At 39.5% G+C, this 24,593-nt stretch overlaps 1 protein-coding gene across 1 annotated transcript in view; it reads left to right on the plus strand.

The window, feature by feature from the left end:
- LOC114477884 (R-spondin-2-like) overlaps positions 1 to 24,260 on the plus strand; it is a 127,417-nt gene extending 103,157 nt beyond the window's left edge. The window contains exon 5 of the mRNA XM_028470553.1: positions 24,024 to 24,260. Coding sequence (XP_028326354.1) covers positions 24,024 to 24,139 — 116 coding nt within the window. The 3' untranslated portion in view covers positions 24,140 to 24,260. The remainder of the gene's footprint in view (positions 1 to 24,023) is intronic.
- The last annotated feature ends 333 nt before the right edge of the window (positions 24,261 to 24,593 follow it).

Consider the following 24,593-nt stretch of genomic DNA (forward strand, 5'->3'; position numbering starts at 1 on the left):
CAATTAGCACTTCATTGAAGAAAAAAACCTAGATATAAAAAATTTTTTTAAAAAAAAACTAAAAAACAGCACCAACAGCCTTTGCTTTACAACTTAAATCATAATATTTTCAAACGTAATGGACACCGCATTGGACAGTCCATGAGGAGATAAAGAGGGGTGCACCTTGTGGATTGAACCCCTGACACTGTAAAACACAAAATGCTGTGTGATGCAATGACTGGGCTTCAAACAATAGACACTTAATGAATAGATCCAACACTGAAACTCTCTTCCCTTCCCCAGAGCTGAAGGCTTTAAAGAGAGATAGATCTATTTAGCTTGGCAGACATTTCCCAGAAACCCCCGTTATTTCTCCCATTCACTAATTTACAAACAAAATGTGTGTCATAACTGAATCCTGTCTGTGTTTCAAAAATATTCTCTTGCTGTTTTGCAGATTGTCCATTTTGTCCTTCGTTTTCTTCCCCAAAATTTAGTAAAACGTATCCGCCACGTGAGTGACATCTGATCTGGTGTTAACAACTGGCAAAGGAAAGTGTTGACAACTCTTACACATGAGGTGATTCCTCATTTGGCACTAAGCAAGGACTCAAACACACCCCTGTGAAAAGTGTGTTGGCTTTCCAGCTCTTCCACAACACAAAGAAGGTCTTTTTGTCATTTGATCTTATTGACATTTTACTACCTCTGTTCGCACCAGGTATAGTTTTAATATTTATCTAAAGGCACCTGATCTACAGTAGATCATTAATATTTGGGCTAGGGTTAGATAAGTGGTTCTCAAACTTTTTTGGTTCAAGTACCCCTTTCCTCTTACTTTTGAATCCAAGTACCCCCTTTGTCAGACTAGATAATTTTGCTCAGAGTACTATGAAAAAACAACTATAGAGCGTAATGATGGAATAAATGAGTAATAACACGTTTTAAAGAACCTCATTTTGTAAATAAGTGGAATTAAACAGTATTTAGTGCCTCCTGAATATATTTATTTTTGTATTTATTTCCTGTCACTCCCTCCTGATGTGGGACCAAGACTGATCAAGATCAAGATCATTTCCATCATCATTGTGTGTGTTTTTGGTGTCATTTTGTGTGTATTTTGTTGTTGTGTGTCTAATTTATTTTTTTTCAGTATGTATTTTTAACTTATTTTGTGCCTTTTTTGAGTGTTGTTGGTATTATTTAAATTATCCTCTCTCGGTGTGTGTGTTTTTGGTGTCGTTTGGTTGTTATTTTGGGGTATTTTGTAGTGACGTGTGTATTTTTCTCTCATTTCGTGTGTCTTTGTCGTCATTTTGTGTGTTGCTGGTAATAGTAAGTATTTTTCTCTCTTAGTGCATGTGTTTTTAGTGTCATTCTGTGTATTTTGTTGTTGTTTGTCTGTTCTTTTTACTATTCAGTATAAGTTAAGTTAATTTTTCCCTTGTAGTGCCATTGTGTACCCCCTTTTGAGAAACATTGGGTTAGACAACTCTGACAACAACAATATTACCGTATGTGGTCATTAAACAGAAGAATATTATGATTATTTTATATATTATTTTTTCATGTTTAGCTGACACATCTTCAGACTTGGCAGGTCATTTTGATGCTATGACTCTTGACTAAACATTCAGTGAGATAGAGTTTACCTTATGGATAAAAGAACGTATTAAAGAGACAGAATGAACTACCATCACCAGATTATGAACCTGAACATAACCCTGCAGGCCTTTCTGGGTTTATTGATATTCCATTAGTGTAACGAGAGAAAGCTTCTGCACTGTAGGACTCGAACGAGGCCAAGGCATTAAAGCAATCAATTATTTGAAGGCCCATATACTGTGGCCTCATGACTTCTCGGAGTGTGTTTATATACTCTGATAAGCAATCCATCTACAGTTAGACCCCACCAAATGCACGGGAGTTTGTGAAGTCGGAGGTGAATTTGCACAACATGCCTGTCATGTGGTGAAGAAAAGTGTCAGACTGATGTGTTTTACCTTCTGGTAACCACTGGAACTAATGAATGGATGCTTATTTTGACTTTAAACAATGATTATAATTGTAGCTCTTACTGGCCAATACAGTGAAGTTCCACTCATATTACACAAGCTTTATTTTTGAACCACCACCATTTCATACAAGTTTAATTTAGTTAATAGGTAACTGATAGAACTAATAGAGATTAGAGTCCACAATTACAATAGCGTAAAGTGGTCCCGTAGTAGAACACACGCAATATACAGTATATATTTCTGTATTTTTAATCTGTGATCAAATTTGAATAAACGTAGCTATTTATTAGAAAATAAGGTAACACTTTACTTGAAGTTTTATACATAAGGCTGACATTACGCTGCCATTGAGGTGTCATTAAGTGTCGTTTGCTAAATTATGACACCTTTGGAGCTATGTTGGCATTTTTGGTGAGTTGGAGGGATCTAGTGGGGTTAAGGTTAGGGTTTGAAGTTAGGGGTTAGGGTAACGAAGGGTTAGGTTTAGGGTAACAAATGGTACTTAATAACACCTAATTCATGCTAATGACAGGTGTCATGTCACGTAATGACAGCGTAATGTCAGCCTTGTGTATAAAACTTCAAGGAAAATGTTACCCAAAACAATTCAATTCAACTTTATTTGTATACCGCAATTTGCAACAAAGTCATCTTAATTTGCTTATCAAAATATACAATTCATAATAAGAAAGAAAAAACCCAACAAGATCCGTATGAACAAGCATTTAGTGACAGTGGGAAGAATCAAGGAAGATATCTCCATCTGAACCAGGTTCAGAGATGGCAGCCATCTGCGTCAACTGGTTGTGGTTAGTGGACAGAAGGACCAACAGAACAGGATAGAGAGATAGAACATCAGAGTATCTCAGACTAGTTGAGCCATGAACCACAGATCAGGAACTGTCATCATCAGCTTCACAACACCTGAAACAGAGCAGAGAGAGCAGGATGAGGAGAAGGCACTGACTGCAGAAAAACATGATACAGTATTATCAAGTCAGCCTACCTTGGCCTTGGGCCTCACTCCCAGTGGCCTAGTCAGCACTTATTATGAAGGTGACAAATCTCTTCCCGCTTAAGCTAACAGCGACTCCAGGTTCTGTAAATGCGACCGTTCACAGACGAGCCCATATCCGCTCTAGCGGTTAGATTATGTTATGATTCAGTCCTGTTTATGCAGACTGTAAATCATAACCAGCTACATCAGAATTTGAATCTCTTCCTGTTTATTGAACCAGTAAATGCAACCGTTTACAGATGAGCCCATGTCTGCTTCTCTAGCGGTTAGGTTATGTTATGATTCAGTCCTGTTTGTATTTGAAAATGGATCACCATTAATCTAATTTATATAGTAAGAAAGAACTTACCTCTGCAATAATACTTATTTTTATTTTACATTAACACATAGGGTTCCTATATAATGCTGCTTTAAACCTAGATCTTCTTCTGGCATGTTCCCTTCAGGGCTTGCCACAGCAGATCATCTTCCTCCAATCCCTGCCGTCTCCAGTGTCCTGTTTCTTCATACCAATGGCCTGCATGCCCTCCCTCTTTGCATCCGTCACCCTCCTCACTCACTTCCTCTGTTCTTACTTTCCAGCTCCATCCTTTGCATCTTTTTTTTCCCTCAACAGCTATCATCTCTCCTACAAGCATGAGCAAACCACCTCAGCCTCATCTCTTTCACTTTCCCACATCACTGTCCAACACATACCTGTCAAGTTTTGGATATGTGAATATGGTACATATTCTGGCACCCGCTACGAGCATCCTACCACCCCAACCAAGCTTCAGTATCCCTTATATTTTAAAAATGGTTTGCAAGGAATCTGAAATAACCACTTGTACTAAACACAGTTAGGTGATTAAAATATGGTTGGCCTACCTTTGTTGACAATTAAACGCTGTGAACATTCCTACTTTATTATACAGTCTAATAAAAACATTAAAGTGTATATGAAGCACTTTTTTATTTGGATATATATATATATGTATCTTTCATATATCTCTCATGCTCACTCGTGTGGTTCCCTGGCATTCACTAATGACTTATTATACAGATTTTTATGCTGACTTACGTTGTTCCTTCCTTGTTGAGCACACGTGGTTTTAAAGTCGAAGGATAAAGCTAACGTGAAGAGGAGCACAAGATTGTGGATGCTTGAGCAAACGTGCAGGAATATCAAGCTTTTGAACATGTCTAGCAAACAGCAGCAGCAGGTGGCTTTGGATTTTACCATTTGGTGGAACAAAGCTGCCTCACTGAGGCGAATACACTTTTTTTATTACTGTTTTCTGGATGAAAAACCTTTATATTTGACACTTTGAGTACCAGCATTTGTAAATGAGAGCTGTTTGACCGTGAAGAAATGGTTGCGTTTATTATTCAACAATAAAAATAAACTATTACTGCCATGTCGCTCTTTATTAAAAAGGCGCCTTTCCAATAGATCTGACCTCTCTTTGCTGCGGGAAGAAATCACACACTTAATAAAGTTAAACTAGAAACCCTCAAACCGTAGGAATTTACTGATTGTTATTGATTGTTGTGAATAAGCATGTTCTGGCCAATTAATGAGCAATAAGGGTTTAATCTTCTTTGAAAAAAAGTGCAGTTTAAAGGCAAACCGAGCCAAATCCACGTGTGAAAGTGATTTAAAGATTTCCCCCCCATCAGTATTAACTCTTTTTGTTCCACCTTTTTGCCCTTTTTCCACAACTGTTTGCTACATTTTGCTCATTAAAGCTCCCATTTGCCAATACATGCCACCTCTTTATTTGCCTTTTTTTTGCCTTGGACCATTTCAGTCACTTTTTAGGTTTTACTCTTTTCTTGCCATGTTTTTGTCACTTTTGGACCATTTTTGGCCACCTGTTACCATGTCTGCCTTCACTCGTTTGTCAAAAAAAAAACGTAGCCGGCCGAACCGGCCCACTGGGACGATGCCTGTTTTGCCAGATGGTCAGTCCACCCCTGCTATCCACTCCTTACACACCTCGGACAGTTGACCCCAAGTACTTAAAGTGTTCTTCCTTTGCTACCTCCTCCGTCTGCATAGTCAAATACACTGGTGTGCTGATTCATCTGGTGATCATGCTTTCTGCCGACAGGGTTTATACTGAGCTACTGGATGCAATAATAAAAGATGTAAAAAAAAAAAAAAAAAAACCTGACAGAACGTGTCCTCGGGAATATTTTACTTCTATTTTGACGAAACACACAGTTCATATGAACTCATTGCAATTGATCGTCTTAAAGCTCTACAGCCACAGTGAAACAATCACCAGTTAAACTTAAACAATACCATTCCGTAAGTGGCATGTCAGCACATTGAGATGACATACCACTTAATGCCCTGACAAAGCCAGGCACATAGTGAAGAAGTACATGTTCAGCTCATATCAGTTGCCTTTTGAATTTGGATTTCCATCCAGCAATATTATTCCCCTACTGTGTGCAATGTCTGCTGGATTTTTGCTATAATTTAGAGCCATTGGATATGACAGTCGGCCTGGAAGTTGTTTAAACTGCCTGGGCAGGCCTTAAAGTCTGGTAAAAGAAATCAAAATGAACTCATAGCCACCCCCGGAATGATCAGACTCCAAAAGGATACGGTAACTGGTGTGAGATCCGCCAGCCTTTGTATGGGAGTGTGGTCAAACCACTGTACTTGTTCGCCCTTGCTGTGTCCTTTCCGCCAGAAAAGCAACAATAATTGCTACAAATCCACTCTTAAGGAGTAACAACTGCTATTTCTTTTGTGGCACACGCTACTTAAACAATTTGGTTTCTATTAGCCCTTGCATATGAGCAAGCAATTAACACACATGGATGCATTTCAGCGTGTTTCACTCAATTCTGCTGTTTACACATGTTGAGCCAAGGGGTTTAAGCTTTGGCTGAGGATGCCACTTACGTCTTAACATTTCAGTGATGAACATAGATGGATCAAGTCAAAAAGTAGTTGGACGTGAGGTTCTGACAAACAGATACTTTACTGTCTTTTTTCCATCTTTTTGCCTTATTTGCTCTTCGAGGCAGGGCAGTCATTTTGACTGTAAAATTCCTTCCAAATTTAGCACAATTTGTTGATCTCCTTTTATTCTGGTGTCGTAGGGTAGCACAATGGCCACAGTTACATTAATTTGGAATAAAGTATTCCGAATTAAATTATTTGAAATTAAAGTGTTCTGCTTTGTGTTTACATTGAAATAGTAATTCCAAATTGAGGTTTACGTGGAAAACAGGTTTATTTTGCTTTATTTAATTCCGGTTTGAGTCTGGGGGTTGGGAAGGGTGACGATTGGACAAGGGGGTGAACATGATGTATTCACATCTATTAGAAAACACACAACTTTTTGGCGACAACATAGAAGACCACAAAACAATAACAGTTTTCACTTTTATATTGATTGTAGTTTTGAAGCAGCAGCTCGGCAATAACATACGGTTTTGCTTTCGTTCACGGAGCAGGAGAAGGTTGATAGACGAGTTGTAGTTAGTGCAACAGCTGCTCTACCTCCACTATATAGGATGTTGAGTGAAAAATGAACTTTATAATGATCTGCACATCATTAGTGGAGTTCTGTAGTTCTGGTGCAAGGCTTCATGCCCCAAAGAAGCCTGTTCTGTTTGCCGATGTCCGTGTGTGCGTAATAAGTCTGTGTGTCCGTGTGAATGTCCACATGTTTATGCTTATCCACTATTTTCATTATATCCATATATTTTAAGGCTCTTATTAAATAAATAGTCTCGGCTCCAGTTTGGACTATGTCATCCCCAGCACGTCATTGCGAGAAGTCGATCATGCACAGAATGACCGGAATTAACTTAAAGCAGAATTAAGTGTTTACAAGATCAAGAAATGATTTAATTCGGAAATAAAAATCGGAATAAACCAGCCACCTAATTCAGATTTACATTTGCATGTACATTCAAATAAGTTTAATTCGGAATTACATTTGCATTTGGAATTAAGTGTTTACAAGGTCAGTGTAAAGAGGAAATAACTTTTATTCTGAATTAAAGGGGAATTAAAGCTCCCACGTAAACCTGGCCATTGTGCAGTTTCTGTGAGCGATCATCAAATTACTCTTTTAAACTGTTCCTAAAGGGTTCAAGGACAGCGTTTGAGAGTCTGTTTCTTTGCGTGCTTATCTTATTACTCCAATTATTGTTAACCAGCCGTGCTCTGCGGGAAGTCATGACTTCTCTATGATGGAACTGGCATGCAGATAATAAGTCCAGCGCTGATTTCTATTGCTGAAGAATGGCAGGTGGTGATTAACGGCAATCTTTGGCCAGGATAATATCACAGACAATCCGGATCAGGTCTTCTCGCCAGCAGGAGGGGAGTGAGGAAACTTTTCCCAGGACAGAAAGAGAGCACTAATTGGCCGGTACCCTGTCATGTTGATCATTGTTGTGATTGATAGAGCCACTGCTTAGTCTTTATTTAATAAGGCCACTCCATAGGGGCTGACAGAAGAGTGTGAGAAGAGGTTAAGAAGCACTCTGACTCCCTTTGACTGAACTGACAGCTTTGGCTCTAAACCCGAGGCTTGGAGAGAGATGGCAATCACCTGCTACACTGGTCCATCTTTTAAATTCTCATCAGACAATAATTGAATTCAGATCAGTCATGAAGATAAAAACGAGATAAAATAGTAAATAGTGCATAAATCATATTTCCTCTAATTAAAACAATATATTTAGATGATTGAAATGTTTTCTTTAGCTAAAGTCAATGATAACATATAGTAGCTTTTTAGGACCACAAATAAAACAAAGTCAAGACAAGAGCACTCAGAGAGCCAAACCTCCACCAAACTCCAAATAACCTCTATACAGACAAACAAATTCATAAATGCCAGTGAAATTATTACCTCCTTGGTGGAGGGGATAAGTATTAGCTTCACTCTTTTGTTTGCATTGCTCTGCCGTTAGACAACAAATGAGCCAAATCTTATCTTGCATTGGGTTGTAGGGATTGTATTTTTCTTTGCATCGTCCACCAAAGAGCAAAGATCCATACATGTCATCAGGTTTACTGTCGATTGTGCAAGTTTAAACTCTATTGCAAATACAATTACCATTTAAACATGACCTTTTATTAACTTTTCAATATTAAAAATAAACCACTGCCATATAACCAACTACAAATGTGTTTACACACGGTGCAGCATGGTTATGAGGCTTTGGATGTCATTCTCCAGTGGAACAAATTAAGCATATGGAGCTGACATCAACAGCCCCATCTGGAACAGATGTGTGCAAGCAAAGTGACAGCAAACTGTAGGAAGACATAAAGGATCAGGATAAAGAAGAAAAAATCAGAGATATAGTTCAGAAGAGGAATGTTCTCATGCCCCACAAATGGGAGCTATTTCCCCCTACTGTGCAGTATATGAGCTGATATTAGCTGCGACACGGTTAGGAGGACATGAAACCGTCCTGTTGGATAATGTAGTTGGTGCTGTTACAGCCTGAGATTTTTTTTACTCCAGTCGAGACAGACTGTGTCTTTACGAGGATGGATGGCAACAGCTTGCAATGAGATCTTTGAAGTCAAAATGCTTTTTATGGGTTTTTCCTGACCTTTTTTTTTTTTTATATATATATATATATATGGATGTGTTACTTGAGATCATGACAGGATTGTTGAGAACTTTTTTTGACTTCACATCACATTATTTCCTTCTTTAATCCAGCTGTTAATACAAAAATAGAAAATATAATGTGAGGTTGGATGTAGTTTGATATTTACAGCTTGGATATCATCAATAAAACAGACATGCAATTTGGAGTAGCTGGGTTTCCGTTACAGATTTTCGCAAAATAAAAGCGATTTTGTATATTTGCGCATTGAACGTGTTCCCATTGAACGTTGTTTTGGACAGGAGCCTCGAACTCCCGTGAAATCTCATCCCGCGGGACTTCACTGCAGAAAGACGGACACTCAGAAAATTCCTTATAACACTTTGTATTTCATTTTTGTTTCACGTCTAATGTGGCAGTACTCATTTTAAATTATAATGCTAAGAAATGTCCGGGTCTCCTCTTCTGTTTACACGTACCGTGCCACGTTTTCTCGAAGAGAAGTGGTCATATGACCCTAACCCTAACCCTAACCCAGCTACCACACGTCATATGACCGGGTACGTCACGTCCTGTGACGTGTAAATGCGGAAAAAGTGTTTCCATAGAGCTTTTGCGACACATTTCAATATCAAACTGTCCGAAACTCCTCCTCGTGAAAGCATGAAAACTTTTTAGCGATATTTGAGTGTTTTTTCAAAATTCTAGTGTTTCCATTACCAGTTTTTATTGCGCTATTTAGATTTTCCGCATTTCCAAAAGTAATGGAAAGATCTACAGTATCTAACATTGTAGTCTAACCCTAACCCTCATACCTTTTATGAGTAAAAAGAAATTCAATGCAATCAAATGCTTGTCCATGCAGTTACTTGTTTTCTTCTTTCACCTATTCTAAGACCAAATACCAATATTGTCTTGAAGCAGGAAGCTCCATTGTCTGAGATTTTTTACCTCAACCTTAAATAAAGCAAACGAGTTAGAGTCTAATCTTGCCGCATCTCTGCGACTTTTTTCTGTCTGCCAGACCTCCACATTTCTGCCAGCTCTCCTGTGGGACTGAAAAATGGCTTTCATCTCTTTACATTTGAAGAAACATCAGACACACAAGGATTTATACGCACACAACCAAGAGTGTAAGATACATGTAAAAGACACCGACAAACAGTAAAACAGACCTCACAGGCAGAACAAGTCACCCCATTATCTATTATTTTCCTCTTCCCTGTTTCCAGTCTGTTTTCCTGTCTTGCACTCAAATGACATGCTCTTGCGTATCACATATCTTAGTGCATGGCTGAGGGAACAATGTGCATGCCACAGAGGAGAATGTGTTCGCGTGGCGCATGCTTTTTTGGAGGCAGCGCAGTGTGCATGACATACATCCTTCTACAGTGGTCTGGCTGGAGGAGCAAAAAGGGAAGAGGCACGGAGCCGAACAAGGGAGCCTGCGAACATCTGGTGCACAGTTGCACAGGCTCAACCACCAGTCCCCCCTCGCGTCTCCTCTACTCTTCCCTCTTTAAATTGTCACAATTGTCCTATTTCTTCATCCGTGACGGAAATCTTTATAGAGACGTTGCAGCTTTGATTATCGTTAGTGACTCAGAGAGGCCCACTCATGCCCGTGAGCAGGGACTCAGCATGTGGACATGCAGACATAACAAACAAGCAAGTTCTTTTTTTTACAAATGGCAGAAGTTGGTTATGTTTGTTAAAAAACACCTACAAGAACAATTAAAATTGATTTAGAATACCAAATTGCTTGATTTACAATTGTTTAATAATCAAAATAAAAAACATTTTGTTTGTATTATGTAATTAAAACTCCAGCTGGCAAGGAAGGCCATTGGTTGATTTATTGATAATCCAGAATAAACCACCATACATACAGTATAATCCTGTATACTAATTTTTTAATACTTTTAAAACACTTTAAATTACTGAATAATAAAGAGACGATCCATTTTATATCAGATAAAGACATAATTTAGGTCTCAAAGATCAATAAATTGAAGATAATTTGCTTGAAAAAGGATGTAAAATTTTGAAATTGCCGCTTGAAAGTTTGTTTCGATTTCCAATGTGAACACTCTCTTATTGAACATGTTGGAGAAGTTTTGTGCATTGCATTGTGGGATAGACTGATGTGCGTAGACTGATGCAAAGAAGTGTTTTCACTTCATTGTTATGGTGATTTCTTGTGTTAGGCTCCAAAAACTCACCCAACACATTTGTGGTGTTTTCACGGACTAAAAGTTTTGGCAAAAAAAATGACATGTTTATTTTGAAGCTTATACAGAAAGATGCAAATCCAGCTAAAATATAATTTATATGAATGATATTTTTATTATATTTATTAATCCCAGGGGGAAATTCAGGTTTTTACACTTTGTCATTTTAGGGACATGCTTCTCACACACATAGGCCCTGTGGACATGCATTAATGGGGAGATGTCAGACTTTTACCAAGAAGGGAGCGCACCAGAGCAGTGTTGGGGTTTGTGCCTTGCTCAAAGGCACCTCGGCAGTGCTCGATAGGTGCCCTGAGCTACCAGAACAACTTCCGTATTTTTGGTCCGCACCAGGACTTGAATTGGCCACTCTCCGGTTCCCAACCCATGTCCCTACGGACTGAGCTACTGCCGCCCAATATTGCGGAGTGAGGTGATATTGCGGGGAATGGTGTCAAGCAAATCACTGTCCACCATATCTAGCAAAGAAACAAAATAAATCACAGCAAGAATTAAGTAAAAAGACTTTGATGCACCCGTCTATGGGACTCCATGTCGCACAATGCAAAGTATTAACAGTGGAGATCAAAACAAATTTTTAACCTTCTAATTTTTTTTTTTTCAAGCAAATGATGCTTGATTTATTGATCTATGAGGGCTACACTATGTATTCATTTTACTAATAAAAAAACATTGTCTGTAGCAGCTTTAGATAATCACTTAAACATGAGGGAACCGTCTGATTCTTTAATTGTTAAGTGTTTTCAGGCCATATTCTTACAATTTAACATGAGCAGTAAATAACTAGTATTTTCCGACGTCCTAATAGACCCAGGAACATTATGCCTTACCAAAGAACATCCCAAGACATAATTGACTGGTTGGTGTCATGAAACCCGACCCTTCCAGGTGCCGTATCCAATCCTCTGAAACATAAACGTTCCATCCCGCTGGGTGGCAAGGTTGAGGATCATGATCCTGACAGACCTTGAGACAGTTCTTTCGGATTATCCCGTTTGAGCCTCCCTTTGAATTGAATCTACTCTCCTTCTCCTCGGTGCATCTCCAACAGATGCTGCTGCTTTCTGGAGTACACAAACCTCCCCTCGTGAGCGAGGTGAGACCATGAAATGACCGTTAAAATTGCACTGTAATCATACACAGCTAAAAACAACAAGAAAATGTCTGCCATATGCCTCAAAGCCCTCTGTTTGTGTTCATGTGAGTTGAAGAGGGATTATTGACGGGAGTATGAGTGGTGCCTGGATAGAGGAGCGGTGGCTCCTATTGCCCATGTCTGTGATCAATTCTTTCAAAGCCACTCAGCTGTCTTTCTGTGTGCTGTTTGACAAGTGTTTGATGCAGCACAGGCCTTAGAGAGGATCAAGCCTTTCCTGAATCGGCTTTACCTCTCTCCCCATGCAACAGGAGCTCTGCTAACACATCAAACAAATTTCTCCTTATTTTCCGCTGCCGTGAACAAACGAACTATTTTTATCAAAAAAATTTGAGGAGTCTGTCGGATTATGAGACGAGGCTGGACAACAGCACGCTTTGAACGCCGTCGGAACAATCAAAGAAAACAAAACGGCCGAGCAGGCTGGATTCCCTCATCACTGGCCAATGCACAGGGATTGCAGCGTGATCCTGATGGCCCCTGTTTCTGTTTGAGCGCCTAAGCCAGTCTGACTTAGCTTGGCTCCCTACTCGTTAGGGCCTGGTCCTGTTTTAGGACAGTTGTGCTCCATGTACAAACATGTGAGGGATTTCCTCCTGGAGTTTCCCAGTAAAGGGAGGGGGATGAAAGGGTTTTTGCTGAAATGAGATATAAAGAGGGAATCATGCTGGTCAATTTCCTCCTATATCCTTAGTCCTTCTCAGACCCACAGAGACCAGGGGATGCAGACCAGATGGGATTAGAGCACAAGTGAACATACGTGCCTGGAATCACATACCTTCTTTATGTGGACATAGTGGAGATGCTGTCTGTTTAAAACACAAATGTCACCTTGTTGTCTCTGAATACAAATGTAGCACTGAAATTACTGTTGCCTTCCAGGTCAAGCTTTGACACGTGTACAGATTACAATGACAATAGTGACAGCCTATAGAAGTGTTGTGTTTACATTCTCTACCTCATTCTAGACAATAGCATGTGTAATTTGGAGCTGAAATGCCTACTAATTGTATGGATTCTAAGGGCCTGCACACACTAAGCCGAGTGTATAATACTCGGATTGCTGTAGTTGAGTATCGAGTTGTTATCGAACAGGATAGAAGGTGTCCCAGGATGTCTTGATACCAATACCAGTATTTGTATCTGCACTTCCTTAGTTTTTGTGTTTCTTCTCCTGAATTTAAGAACATTAGTTATATTAACGTATCTTATTGCATGCCGCCTCATGGTTAACTTTAATTTCTCATGACCAAACAGGGTAATATGCTGCTTTCCTTACGTTCGTCTTCCAAACCTATGAATGGCTGAGTTATGATAGCGTTACTTAAATGTAAATATAATTACTATATCATTGTCTCTCCTTTCACCCTAATTTATTGTCAAAATGTGTGTGCATTTTGCCTGCACAAGTATAGAGTAATACAAAATGTTTACTCAGTAGATCATATCAGACAAGGTTAAAAGAGGCAAGTTTACTTGGATTAGATGGAACTGATCCAATAGGGTTCTTGTGTGTTTTCCACAGCTCAGTGCATTACACTTACTGAACACCAAGATGGATGACTCTTATTACAACATCTGACATTTCCTGCTTAATATCACAATATGCTGGAATTATAAAACAGATTATAGGTTTTATGAAGATCTCATCTTGCAAGTGAGGGCATGGAAATTAAGGTGAAATTGAGTGCCACAAGTCTGTCTATGCAGAAGAAAAACAGACGTGACATCTGCAGTAAATTACCAGCTAGAATGATGAATTTGCTACTGAATATCACAGCAGGTTTCCAGATCTTAGGAATTTTCTCTTTTCACACACCACAGTTATTTTACAGTTCACTCCACTTCACACTCGACACCCAAAATACACAGAAAATAGGCCAATAGCACCAGCAAGCCCTCAAGAACATCAAGCTACGGCTTAATTTTAAGTACAGAGCTTCATATTTTTCTCATCAGAAATGAAACACAACATTAAGCCATTCATTAAAGTCAACAAAAGCTAATTATCCCTTTTTTACCAAAGTGGCTATAGGGCATGAGAGTCCCATATACTTAGGCCCAGATGTGTCGATGAGTCAGTTTAGAGATAGCAAACCACAAAGGGGGGGCGCTTGCTGCACTCAAGAGTCTTGCGGTTTAGGAGCACATCATGCACAGTGGGCCAATCATGTTGCTCTTTTCCTGCCTCTACACTCACTTAAATTAAACTTTTGAAAAATATAAACATTAACAGTGAGTTTCACTCAAAGCAGAAGAAAGTGTGAAATCTGGTATGCAGATGAACTAAGCTCTCCTGTGGTTGAGTCATCTAAACATCATGACTCTTTTAGAACGCTGCTCGTGGCTGCAGGGGGCGACAGTGTGACAGGCTAATGCCTCAAATCAAGATGAGAGGTTTTTAGGATTTAGGAACAGAAAAGTGAGTGCAAGATATCATGGACCAGTAGTCAGGTTGTATCATGAGCTTTACAGATTTATCTGTTTCTGGTATCAAACAATTAGTAATAACGAATGATAGCAATTCACCCCAAATCACCACATAAGAAATTAGACACTTGTTTTGGGTCATGTCTTGAGAAGACAACCTCCGAACAATTTAATGATTTTTGCTGAAGGAGTCTCACTTCCTTATTTCTTACACACGAGCAATTTGTGTCACGACCTGGTGATGGTGAGCTTCTTTGTGTTTGATTTAAAGGCTGATGTTCATCTTGCCTATTGGAACTCTGTGTAGCTCCCTGTGTTAGTCCGTCTTTGTGTTTAGCACCCCTGTTTCTGACTGTGTGCACAGTGCATGTGTTTGTCTCTCTCTCCCTCTCTGTGCTGTGACAGGTGAATCCCATCCCCTTGATTACCTGCCCTCACTACTTAAGGTGTGCATGTGGGATTGTTTTCTGATGAAATGTGTTTGTCTTAAACGCCTCTTCCTCATGTTCCCTGTGAGTCCACATTCTCCAACTTTATGACAATTAGTTTTTTTGAGGTTTTTCATAGTGATTTTTTGTTTGTTTGTTTCTTTCTGGACTCTGCAGTGTTTGGAATAACGGCATTTAAAATAACGGCGTTAGGTAACAGCGCTTTTTTTTTCAGTAAAGGGGTAATCTAACGAATTACTTTTTACGCCATTACAACGCCGTTAATGTTTACTGAACGTTAAATGCGGTGCGTTACATGCATTGATTGAATAAACTGTTATCTGAAAACACCCCTGGCTTCATACGCAGCTGTAGTGAGGAGGTGGGTTAAAAACAATGCGAGCGACTACGATTGGCTAAGGCGGCATCATGTTTCATGGTAGCCAATCAGAGCCAGTGTTTTTACACGTGCCAGCACACGCGCCACACACACAACCACTACAGATTTGATTAAGCAGCAGAGATGCAGGGCGTGGAAAAGTCTGATGAAAAGTTGGCATTTCTAAGGTGGCGATACAATCACAACTTTAAATTCATTGTTATCAAAGGCAAGAACGTGCATGTGAAGTGTACATTATATCCAGGAGTGAAGACTTCGTCGACATCCGTTGTAAGCAACTCGAATTTAATGAAGCACCTCACAATGACACACACATCTAAAAAAATCTGTTTAACAGTAATGCAAATAGTTATTTTCCTTGGTAAGGAGTTACTTTTATCATAGAGTAATTCAATTACTAACTCAGTTACTTTTTGGATCAAGTAGTGAGTAACTATTTCTAATTACCTTTTTAAAGTAACGTTCCCAACACTGTCTGTTAGTATGCACTTCTAATGCATTGCTAATTTGTACTTTGATTTCTTGAGCTTTATTTCAGATATTTTTGGGGGCATTTTTTGACATTGTTTTAAGCTCTCTTAAGTTCTCATTCCTCTGCATTGGGTCCATAACCTCTACTTCAACTCCTCACATCCCAGACAATTTATAGAAAAAACACAGTGATATAAAGTAATGTAATTCAAGAACGTTTGTGCCTCTGATGTTTAATTCGGTTCACAAAGCTGCTTTACTAATAAATACAGCACTTTAGTCCTTTGGAATTACAATTAGATTAGAGGTTATAGTATTTGACCATTTCATTTATCTTATTAACTATCTGCTTGTTTGTTTCAGTGGTTTTAAAACTTATGACAGTTTAAAGACAGTTTTTTTTACCTGCATGAAGCATGCTTCACACTGTGTTTACTCCAAGTGAGGCTTGAAAAATTACCCATTAATATACCACATTTTTGAAACATGGTGTAAGTGTTTAAAAGATGGTGGAGTGGAGGAAGTATCTCTGGAAAAAGTTATGTTTTTTTGGTAGCTGGCCTAATTTAACATCTGTCATGGAAGGTTTCTGCTTGATAACCTACCTCTGAGCACACAAATCAGCAGTGTGTAATCCAAACAGCACAAAGGAACAGTTACCACATTGTGCAGAACACTGAAGCATGACTTTGAACTCTGTGCAGAGTGATGGGGAACTACTTTTACGGCTCAGGGTCATCATCTGCTCCTAAGCCTTTTCAGGCAGGTTGGGCTCTTGCTTGTGTGATCGACCTTTTCCTGGCTTGCCATCCACACTGACCATTGAGCGTATTAATCACTGTGTCAGTCATGCATGTTTTTTGACATCTCCGCTTTGAGACATTAATCTCAGAGTTTTCGCTCTAACTTACTGTCAGTGAAACAAGGCATCAAAGAGCCAGGCGGCAAGCTAACCGGCTTTCCCCCCCCGTTTCCAAATCTCTGTGCAGAATATCTACCGGGTCACAGATGAGAAAATAATGAGCGACCTAATCCCAACATTAGCTTTTAAAATCGGAATGCATGTGTTTTTAATCTTTCTCACCCAGCACCAGTAGTGATGGTAAGCAGAGCATGGGGTAAAAGGAAGGACGTAGTGAAAGAGTGACTGAAAGAGTGTGATCCAGGGTAACCTTGTTAGGGATAAGTGATGCTGTGCAGAGAGCCTTTTGTCAGTCACTTGGCAAAATGAGCTTCTTGTCCTCTCTATCACGATAACGTTTTTTCCAACATCTCTCAGTAGTTTACTTTGTAGATCTTTCATCATCCCAGGTCATTTTTTTCTTACAATTTCAGCCATTTTACATGCATATGAGTTCCAATCCAGGTCCTTCTTGCCTTACTTTTCTCTAAAAATGGACAACAGCTGAAATAAAGTTTTAGCTTACCTCTGGCCCATGCCAAACAAACCACGGGTCAGTTGAGGTCATACGTATGTGTCCCACCTATAAATCAAGCATAAACTAAGCCCAGGAGCAATACAGGGCAGTGTCAGCGCTCGTAACCTTTCCCAGACTTTAAAGTTGTCAGTGTGTGAGTAAGGCGAGTACCACAGATCATTCCCTAATATTACAAATGTATGTGTGAGGAGGCCCTTAATGGCTGCTAATCCAATTTCTGCCACTGGAATCAAATCTCACTGGCGCCAATAGTTCGCTCCTTCCTTCACTAATAATGGTCCCCTCTTTTGACTGTATATGAGAAAAAAAATCTGGCTTTACCTTCTTGAAGTCGACTTTTTTTTCTTTGCTTTATTTTTCTTCTTCTGTTCCCCATCTTCTCCCTTCTGTGTCCTATGAACGTTATTAATTGACTGTCTGCATCAAGAGGAGGGACAAGGGTAACAGGAGATTGGGGCCAAGTTTTCAGAGAGTATTAGATCCCATTTACTGTATGTCTTAATGTCTTTTTGAGGTCAGTCATCGATTTTCCTCAAACCGCACAAGCAATGGAGACAAGATTAGGCCCTTGATTCCTGCACTGCCACCGGAGTCATCAGTGGATAAAATCATGGTGATACTTGGCCCTGCTTTCTTCAGGGTCCTAACAGCACACATAACTAATGACATATGGGTGAATCTTCTGTGTGTCGTGAGAGAAAAATCACGACACACAGAAGTGCAACAATTTCTTATCAATCTGTATGCTTCAACACAGCTGAAATGAGCTCTTGCTTGGGCTCCTTCCACCTTCAATATATATTTGACTGATTATCTATTGGTGATTCTGTTGGACATCATTCTGCAGTGCGATAGTATGATAATATGGCTCAACACTTACCGGTAGTTGTATCTTTACTATTCAGTCCCGTTGCTGAACCAAAAGGCCCAGCAACGGGATTCGTAATGGGGGGAAAATGTGAGGCCAAGAAATGAAAAAGCATTGGAGTATTGAGTAAGGACCATCACATTGTCCACGTGAAGGAGTTTAATATTTCTGTGCTCACTGGTTAGGCAGCTGAGAGGATTGGACATGACATTAAGTATTTCTCAAGCTTGCATAGGTGATGTAGGAGCTCCTCCTTCAGAGAGCATAGATAACTTACACACGCACTGCACACACAAATACAGATATAAATTCAACAAAGGTCACGCCTGCCAGCTACAAATTAACAACCTTCCTGCTGCAGCTTTCTGTATTTCAGCCAAACTCATGAAATGTTTTGCGTCTCTTATGAGATTTATGTTTGTTTGTTTTCTTGTCTTTATCAAGATGTGATTGTATCTAGGGCAAAGGAAACTTTCAGTTTGTGGTTTTGTTGTAGTGGCAGCAAAGAGCAAATAGTGATAAAAATAAGTTACTGATAAAAATCCATTCTCCAACATTCTGCCTTTCATGTGTCATTACACAGTATACACGTGATGTTACATAAAACCAGCAGTACCTTCCAAGACCAAATTATCTTTACATGCCAAAAGATTTATGAATATGTTCTTGGATTTGAAAGCTATTGTAGTACATAAAACGGGTTCCTCTGTGAAGGCTTCTAACCAGCTTTAGTGATTACCTTGAGCTTGCTGCTCAAAGTAAAGGCTCGATGGGAGTTCTTGGCTAGATCATGTGTGATAAACCATCCCAGCAGGAGGAAGAGGGCTTCTGTGGGGATTGGTTGCCCTCTAGCTGTCAGCGCAAAGATTTGGTTATGAATTATAAATGAAATCACAATGGATATGTCTTCACAAACTCCTTCAGAGCCCCTAAAGAAACCAGTTACAGAGAAAACACATCACGATCATTACAGAAATGATCAAAGGACAGTTTAACAAAGCATTAATATCAAATTCTTTCAAAAGATTTATCCTCAGCCTTTTGATGCTGGAAAAATTCAGTTTTGTAACATTTGAGTCCACTGCTTATCTTATCAAAAGGGGAGAAAAAAGAAGTTAAGTAATGTGAATTTAAAACATTGATTGGTGAGAATCTATGTTCTTGTTGCTAATGATTATGTTTAGGATTAATTAAACATAAACTGTATGAGCACCACTGGATGAGACTTAGGTCTATGTCTCCTGTAGTTTAACAAATGTATGTTTGATCCATTAAAGTTGTAAAAAAAAAAAAAAAATGAGCGAAAAAACCCAACGTTGATTATTTATTTTGGCTGTGCTCATGTATTCTCCATTTTTGGAGCTTCAAATTAGCACACAAATATATATGAACTATCGTAAACTGTCACAATTTTTTTCTCTCTACTTTTTAGGTGATATTTACCGTTTGCCATTTACTTTTTATGGCGCACCTAATCATCTCTGACAGCAAACTGTCCTGCTACCATGTGGCCGGACATGGTAGACTGTGATTATAAGAACATAACTTTTACTGTTTCCTTGAATGTCTTGGCTATTTTCAGTGGCTCTAGATATTAAACAGACCAAATATCACAACAATTGCACACAAAAGGCAACTGGGATTAAAAGGTTTGGTGTTTTAAATCAAATTTTAGCTGGATTTGTTCAATCTAGTCCAAAGATGTTTGAAGAGATCCTAAACTTAAACTTTAAAAAAAAACAGCTCAACTGAAAGACTATTACAATATATGTTAACCTTACAGGTAAGAATGAGAGGCCATTAAAAAGCTGCATATGCAATAAAAAGCCTTTGCAGGTCGATCAAATATTTACCCAACAAAGTGCTCCATGCACGTTAGTCCAACTGCTTGTATGAGGTTAAAGTTTCCAATCAATTAGATCATAAAGTAGAATAACAGTTTTAAGGTTTCTTCCTTGTGGAGGATGTGGATCTGTTGTAAGATGGGCTGAAAGTGGCCTCCAAACGTGTCATTATTCCTGGACTTTATCGGAATAAAGCCATAACTCTATAAATAACGTATTGACACGTACGCACTGACGTGATATCGCCACAATATGTGAACACTGATTGGCGGAAATCTCCAAAATGACAATGCCTACATTTAAAGGGATATTACGTGTATTTGAAGTGCTTTCATGTGATGGGTTCTGTATCACTTTACACACAGTAAAGGAAAAAGGTTATTTTACTTCCAAAATGAATTACCAGTAAAGTCTGTGGTTGTAGTTACAATTGTAGTGATAGCAGACAAGCAATTTTAGCAAAAATACATCCTATGGTTCTTTTGGCATTTCATATATGATTAACCTGCTGTATTACAGATTTCCATCCTAACCTTGAACTCGAAAGTCCTTTTCCAACTCAAATACACACTTTTGTCCAAGAAATTGGTCCACATGGTCTCCGTCTGGTAGAAAAGTAGAGTAATGCTGCATCTTGTACTTTGATGCTGTCAAATGTAATTCATCTTGAGTTGATTGCACTCAACGCAGTGTTTATGCGGCACCCAGCAACTCTGTTTTGAATTAGTACAACTCTAAATGGCAATTGGGAAAATGAATCAAATAGGCCAAATGCCTTTGAGCTCCAGAGTGACATTAACAAACACGGTGGTACAGTAAGTAGCACAAAGAATCTAATGTGGCATCAGTTAAACATGTGTAGAAAGTTCAGTATTTTAAGAAAGGTCCATGAGATTTTGATGGAGGAGTTGTGAACGTTATTTTTCAAAGGTTGAGTTTAATTAGGAGCTGTGTGCGAGACCCTTTACCGCCAGATCCTGGAATTGGCGATGGATAACAAGATTAGATTCAATTGCAGGAAATGGTTTTAAAATGGTTTGGTGTTTGCATGCATCTGTATTATTCATTGCAGACCCTATTAGCAGAACAATATTTTGCTTTCTCATGCGTGTCAGCTTTAGCAAGTGAATACTCTGTAATCTACTTCCCAGTGCAGCCCTGAGAATGGGAAACGTTCCTTGACTTGGGTGGTTAAAGGGTCATTGCACATATGAGAAGGCAATTAGAAATAATGTGGGATTTTACACACTGTTACCTGCTATTTTTCAAGTAAAAGCATTGAACAAGTGCAGTAATAAGAGCCAGAACAAGGTAGCAAAATCCTGCACTTTTCCATGTTTCTTTGTATTCCAGATCAAGATCCAGATACTCATCATCTGGGCCTTACTTCACTTTTCCTCCCATTAGATTTTCTTTTTCCCTTAAATTCCCTCACACTCACTCAGTTCCTCTCTCACTTTCGCACACACACCTCGTTATCTTATTTGTGGCCTTGGCAGGCCGATTGTTGCCTTGTGGTTCAGTAGCCAAAGTTTTCTCTGTCACAGAGAGCCATGGTTGCCGAGCCTCCACCACACAAGCTCATATGAGAGCAGGAAGTTGGCTCCCAGTATGCTTTGCCCGTCCCATTAAAAACCTGGGATAGATTAACCTTGGACAGGGAGATCTTTCCAACTTGGAAAGAGTTTTGCAGAGTCCTATACTTATCTCTATTGCAGTGACAGTGAAAAGCTTCGAGAAGAGATGAGCAGACATTTGTTTATAACCAAACAATCCTGAGTATCGGAACATGTTGGGATTTAATTTGGGATGTTTCGTTGCATGGGGTCCACACTCTTTATAATGTAGCTTTGTTAATTGTTACTGGTTAAATAAATAGTTAGTGCACCCTTCCAATCATGTACAAGCTTTAAACGTGCAATCACCAGCATGAGGTGCGGTACAATCAGCTTAAAGAACTGAACTTAGGGAATCATTAGCTGGATTTCCATTACAGGCTTTTGCAAAATAAATGCCTAATTTCTAAATGTCGACAAAGTATAATTGTGTTTTGAACTTGTTTCCATTGAACGTTGTTTTGGGCAGGAGCCTCACAACTACTGTGATATCTCAACTCGTGAGACTTTGCTGGAGAAAGACAGATGCTCAGAACCTCCTTAAAACACTCCGTATTCCTTTGTTGGTTCCTCGTTTATTGTGACAGTAATCATTTTTAAGTATAATGCTATGAAATGGGTCTCCTCTTTTGTTTACACATACCGCGCCATGTTTTCTCGGAGAGCAGTGGTCATGTGACCATACTGTATACCTCATGTCATGTGACCATGTGCGTCACGTTCTGTGACGTGTATTTGCGGAAAATGTGTTCCCATAGCGCTTCTGCTTCACATTTCAATTTTGAAATGCCTGAAATACCTCCTCATGAAACCACTTTTGAGCGATATTTGAGTGTTTTTTCGAAATTGAAGTTTTTCTGTTAACAGTTTTTATTACAGATTTTGCACATTTCCAAGAGCAATGGAAATGCAGCTATTGATTTGTATAAAACTGAACGAGAACCCGTTTTTTGATCCGGATTCGATTCCAAAATTTTATCACATGTTCCTCATACAATTTTGGATATTTCCTGAAAATGTGAGCAAAATTAGTCCATTAGTTTTTTTTTTTTTTTTATTTTAGTTGGTCTGTGTTCACAAACAAACAAACATTGGCAAAATGTTAACCTTTCAATAATGTAAAATGTTTGTGACAATGCATTGTTTGAGATATCAGTGGTTTAGTCACACCTGTTACCAAATATGGCCTGAGTTAAAACAATACTTTTTCAGTTCAGAATACTACATTATTTTGTTTAGATACGGACTGTAGTGTCCTTACACATTTTTACATTGGTCACAAGGGGTTACTCTAATCTTTTATTTGGAAAACAATGAGCCTTGGTGGTTTGTTTAGCATCTCTTTCTTGACCGGGGGTCACCAGGCTTTCTGATACTGTGAGCTACTTCATAGATACTGTATAGTCCGAAGGGCTACCAGTTAGAAAAGTACTTCTTAAATAGTGAATGTTCACGGATTCACTTTAATTAGTGGGTAATATATTAAGGAAGGCTAGCAGTAAAATGCTTATAGGCACACTGTGTAACTTTTGGTCAGTAGACCGGTAACTTTCACACAAGCGCCCCTAGTGGCCACAAGCGCCGCAGCACTGTCGCAAAAATCAACAATCAGTCAGTCGGGCCAGCCTCCTTTTGTCTTTTGATTGTGTATGCAGACAGTAGTTGACCTGTAACTTAGGGATTGTTTCTCAGGGCTGGGGTGCGAAGTGGGGTTGCGCTTGCGCCACGGCTACAGTCTATGTGCTGGAGTAGAGGCTGGAGGAGCAGCCGCCGCTCCCACCCTCCTCTACCCGCCGCTCGGCCTTCCTTACCGCGTCGGTTTTGCTTCCCCCCACTCCCTCGCCTCGCCGTCGTTGTCGCCCCGCTCGGAGCATTGATACATTGATACTCAAGCGCTGTATATTGGCCTGAGGAATCATTTGAAATAACTCATATGGGTCAACTCTTTAGGTCAAAAAGTCCACAGTGTGCCTTTAAGTTTCAACATGTAACGCTTCTCTTAATTTATGCGATTTTCTTTTCATTACATTTCATAGAAAGTGATCATCTTCCTATTTTTCTAGCTACTAACAAACAACTTTTAACTAATCGTATAACGTGACATTTGTAAAATGTAACAATGATGTGATATTTTATGGAAATCCACCTTACGTTTTTAAAAATATATCTTACATTATATATATCACACCACAACCCATACACCATATCTGCAACACTTAAAAACATTTCTCATAATGTTTCAGCGAAAATACATTTTAAAGGTGGCAATGCAGCAGTGTTTAAACTCTACTAAGTAATAACTACACTACATCTGTCATATGTATTTATCTTTGAGAGTTTGAATGCTGGAAAGTAAATCAGATATTAGATGGAGCTCATTCATGACTAGAGCTACTGAGGGCACCTCACATAGTCCAATGCAGGCTACCTGGTGGCCGCTGGCACCGCGCTGGTGACCCCTTTTCTTGACATTCTTTTTCCTACTGATGAGTGACTGTTTCCCCTTTTTTGTTTCTCCCAGGTGGTTCCGGGAAGCACCGATCTAAAGAACCAAAGAAGAAGAACAAGCAGAGGCTGCGGTTTCGGGCCCAGAACCAACACAGTGATCACTTGGCATCAGTCCGCTCCAGCCAATAAGGACTGAAGTGACCAATCTGAACAAAGAACCAACGCAAAGCTGCTAGCTGCTGCTGCACCATAATCCGACTGACATCTATCACAGACCCCATCACCTCTTCTACCTTTGTCAGAGCCTCACGCCACCTCTGCCCTGGCAATCAGTAACAATACTAGTACCAAACCTACTAAACACAAGCTGCTCCCCCTGCTGCAGTGACCAGCTAGACCCACCAGCCCCCTTTGCCTTGCCTCATGGGACCTTCACAGTTGAAATGACTGAACTCATTTCCCATCATTAGCAATGTCATTAACTCTTCAAGCTGATGGAAGACAGAGGGCCAACCAGAGGTTTGATGGTGGCAGGAGTTGATGAAAAGAGGGCGGTGGGAGGGTGGGAGGTTGGAAAGCTAAACTGCTTGGGGAAAGATGGAAATCTATCTGGAGGATGAAGAAGCAGAGGAGGAGGTTCGGC

This window comes from Gouania willdenowi, chromosome 16 (assembly GCF_900634775.1).
Source record: "Gouania willdenowi chromosome 16, fGouWil2.1, whole genome shotgun sequence".
NCBI classification, from domain to species: Eukaryota; Metazoa; Chordata; class Actinopteri; order Blenniiformes; family Gobiesocidae; genus Gouania; species Gouania willdenowi.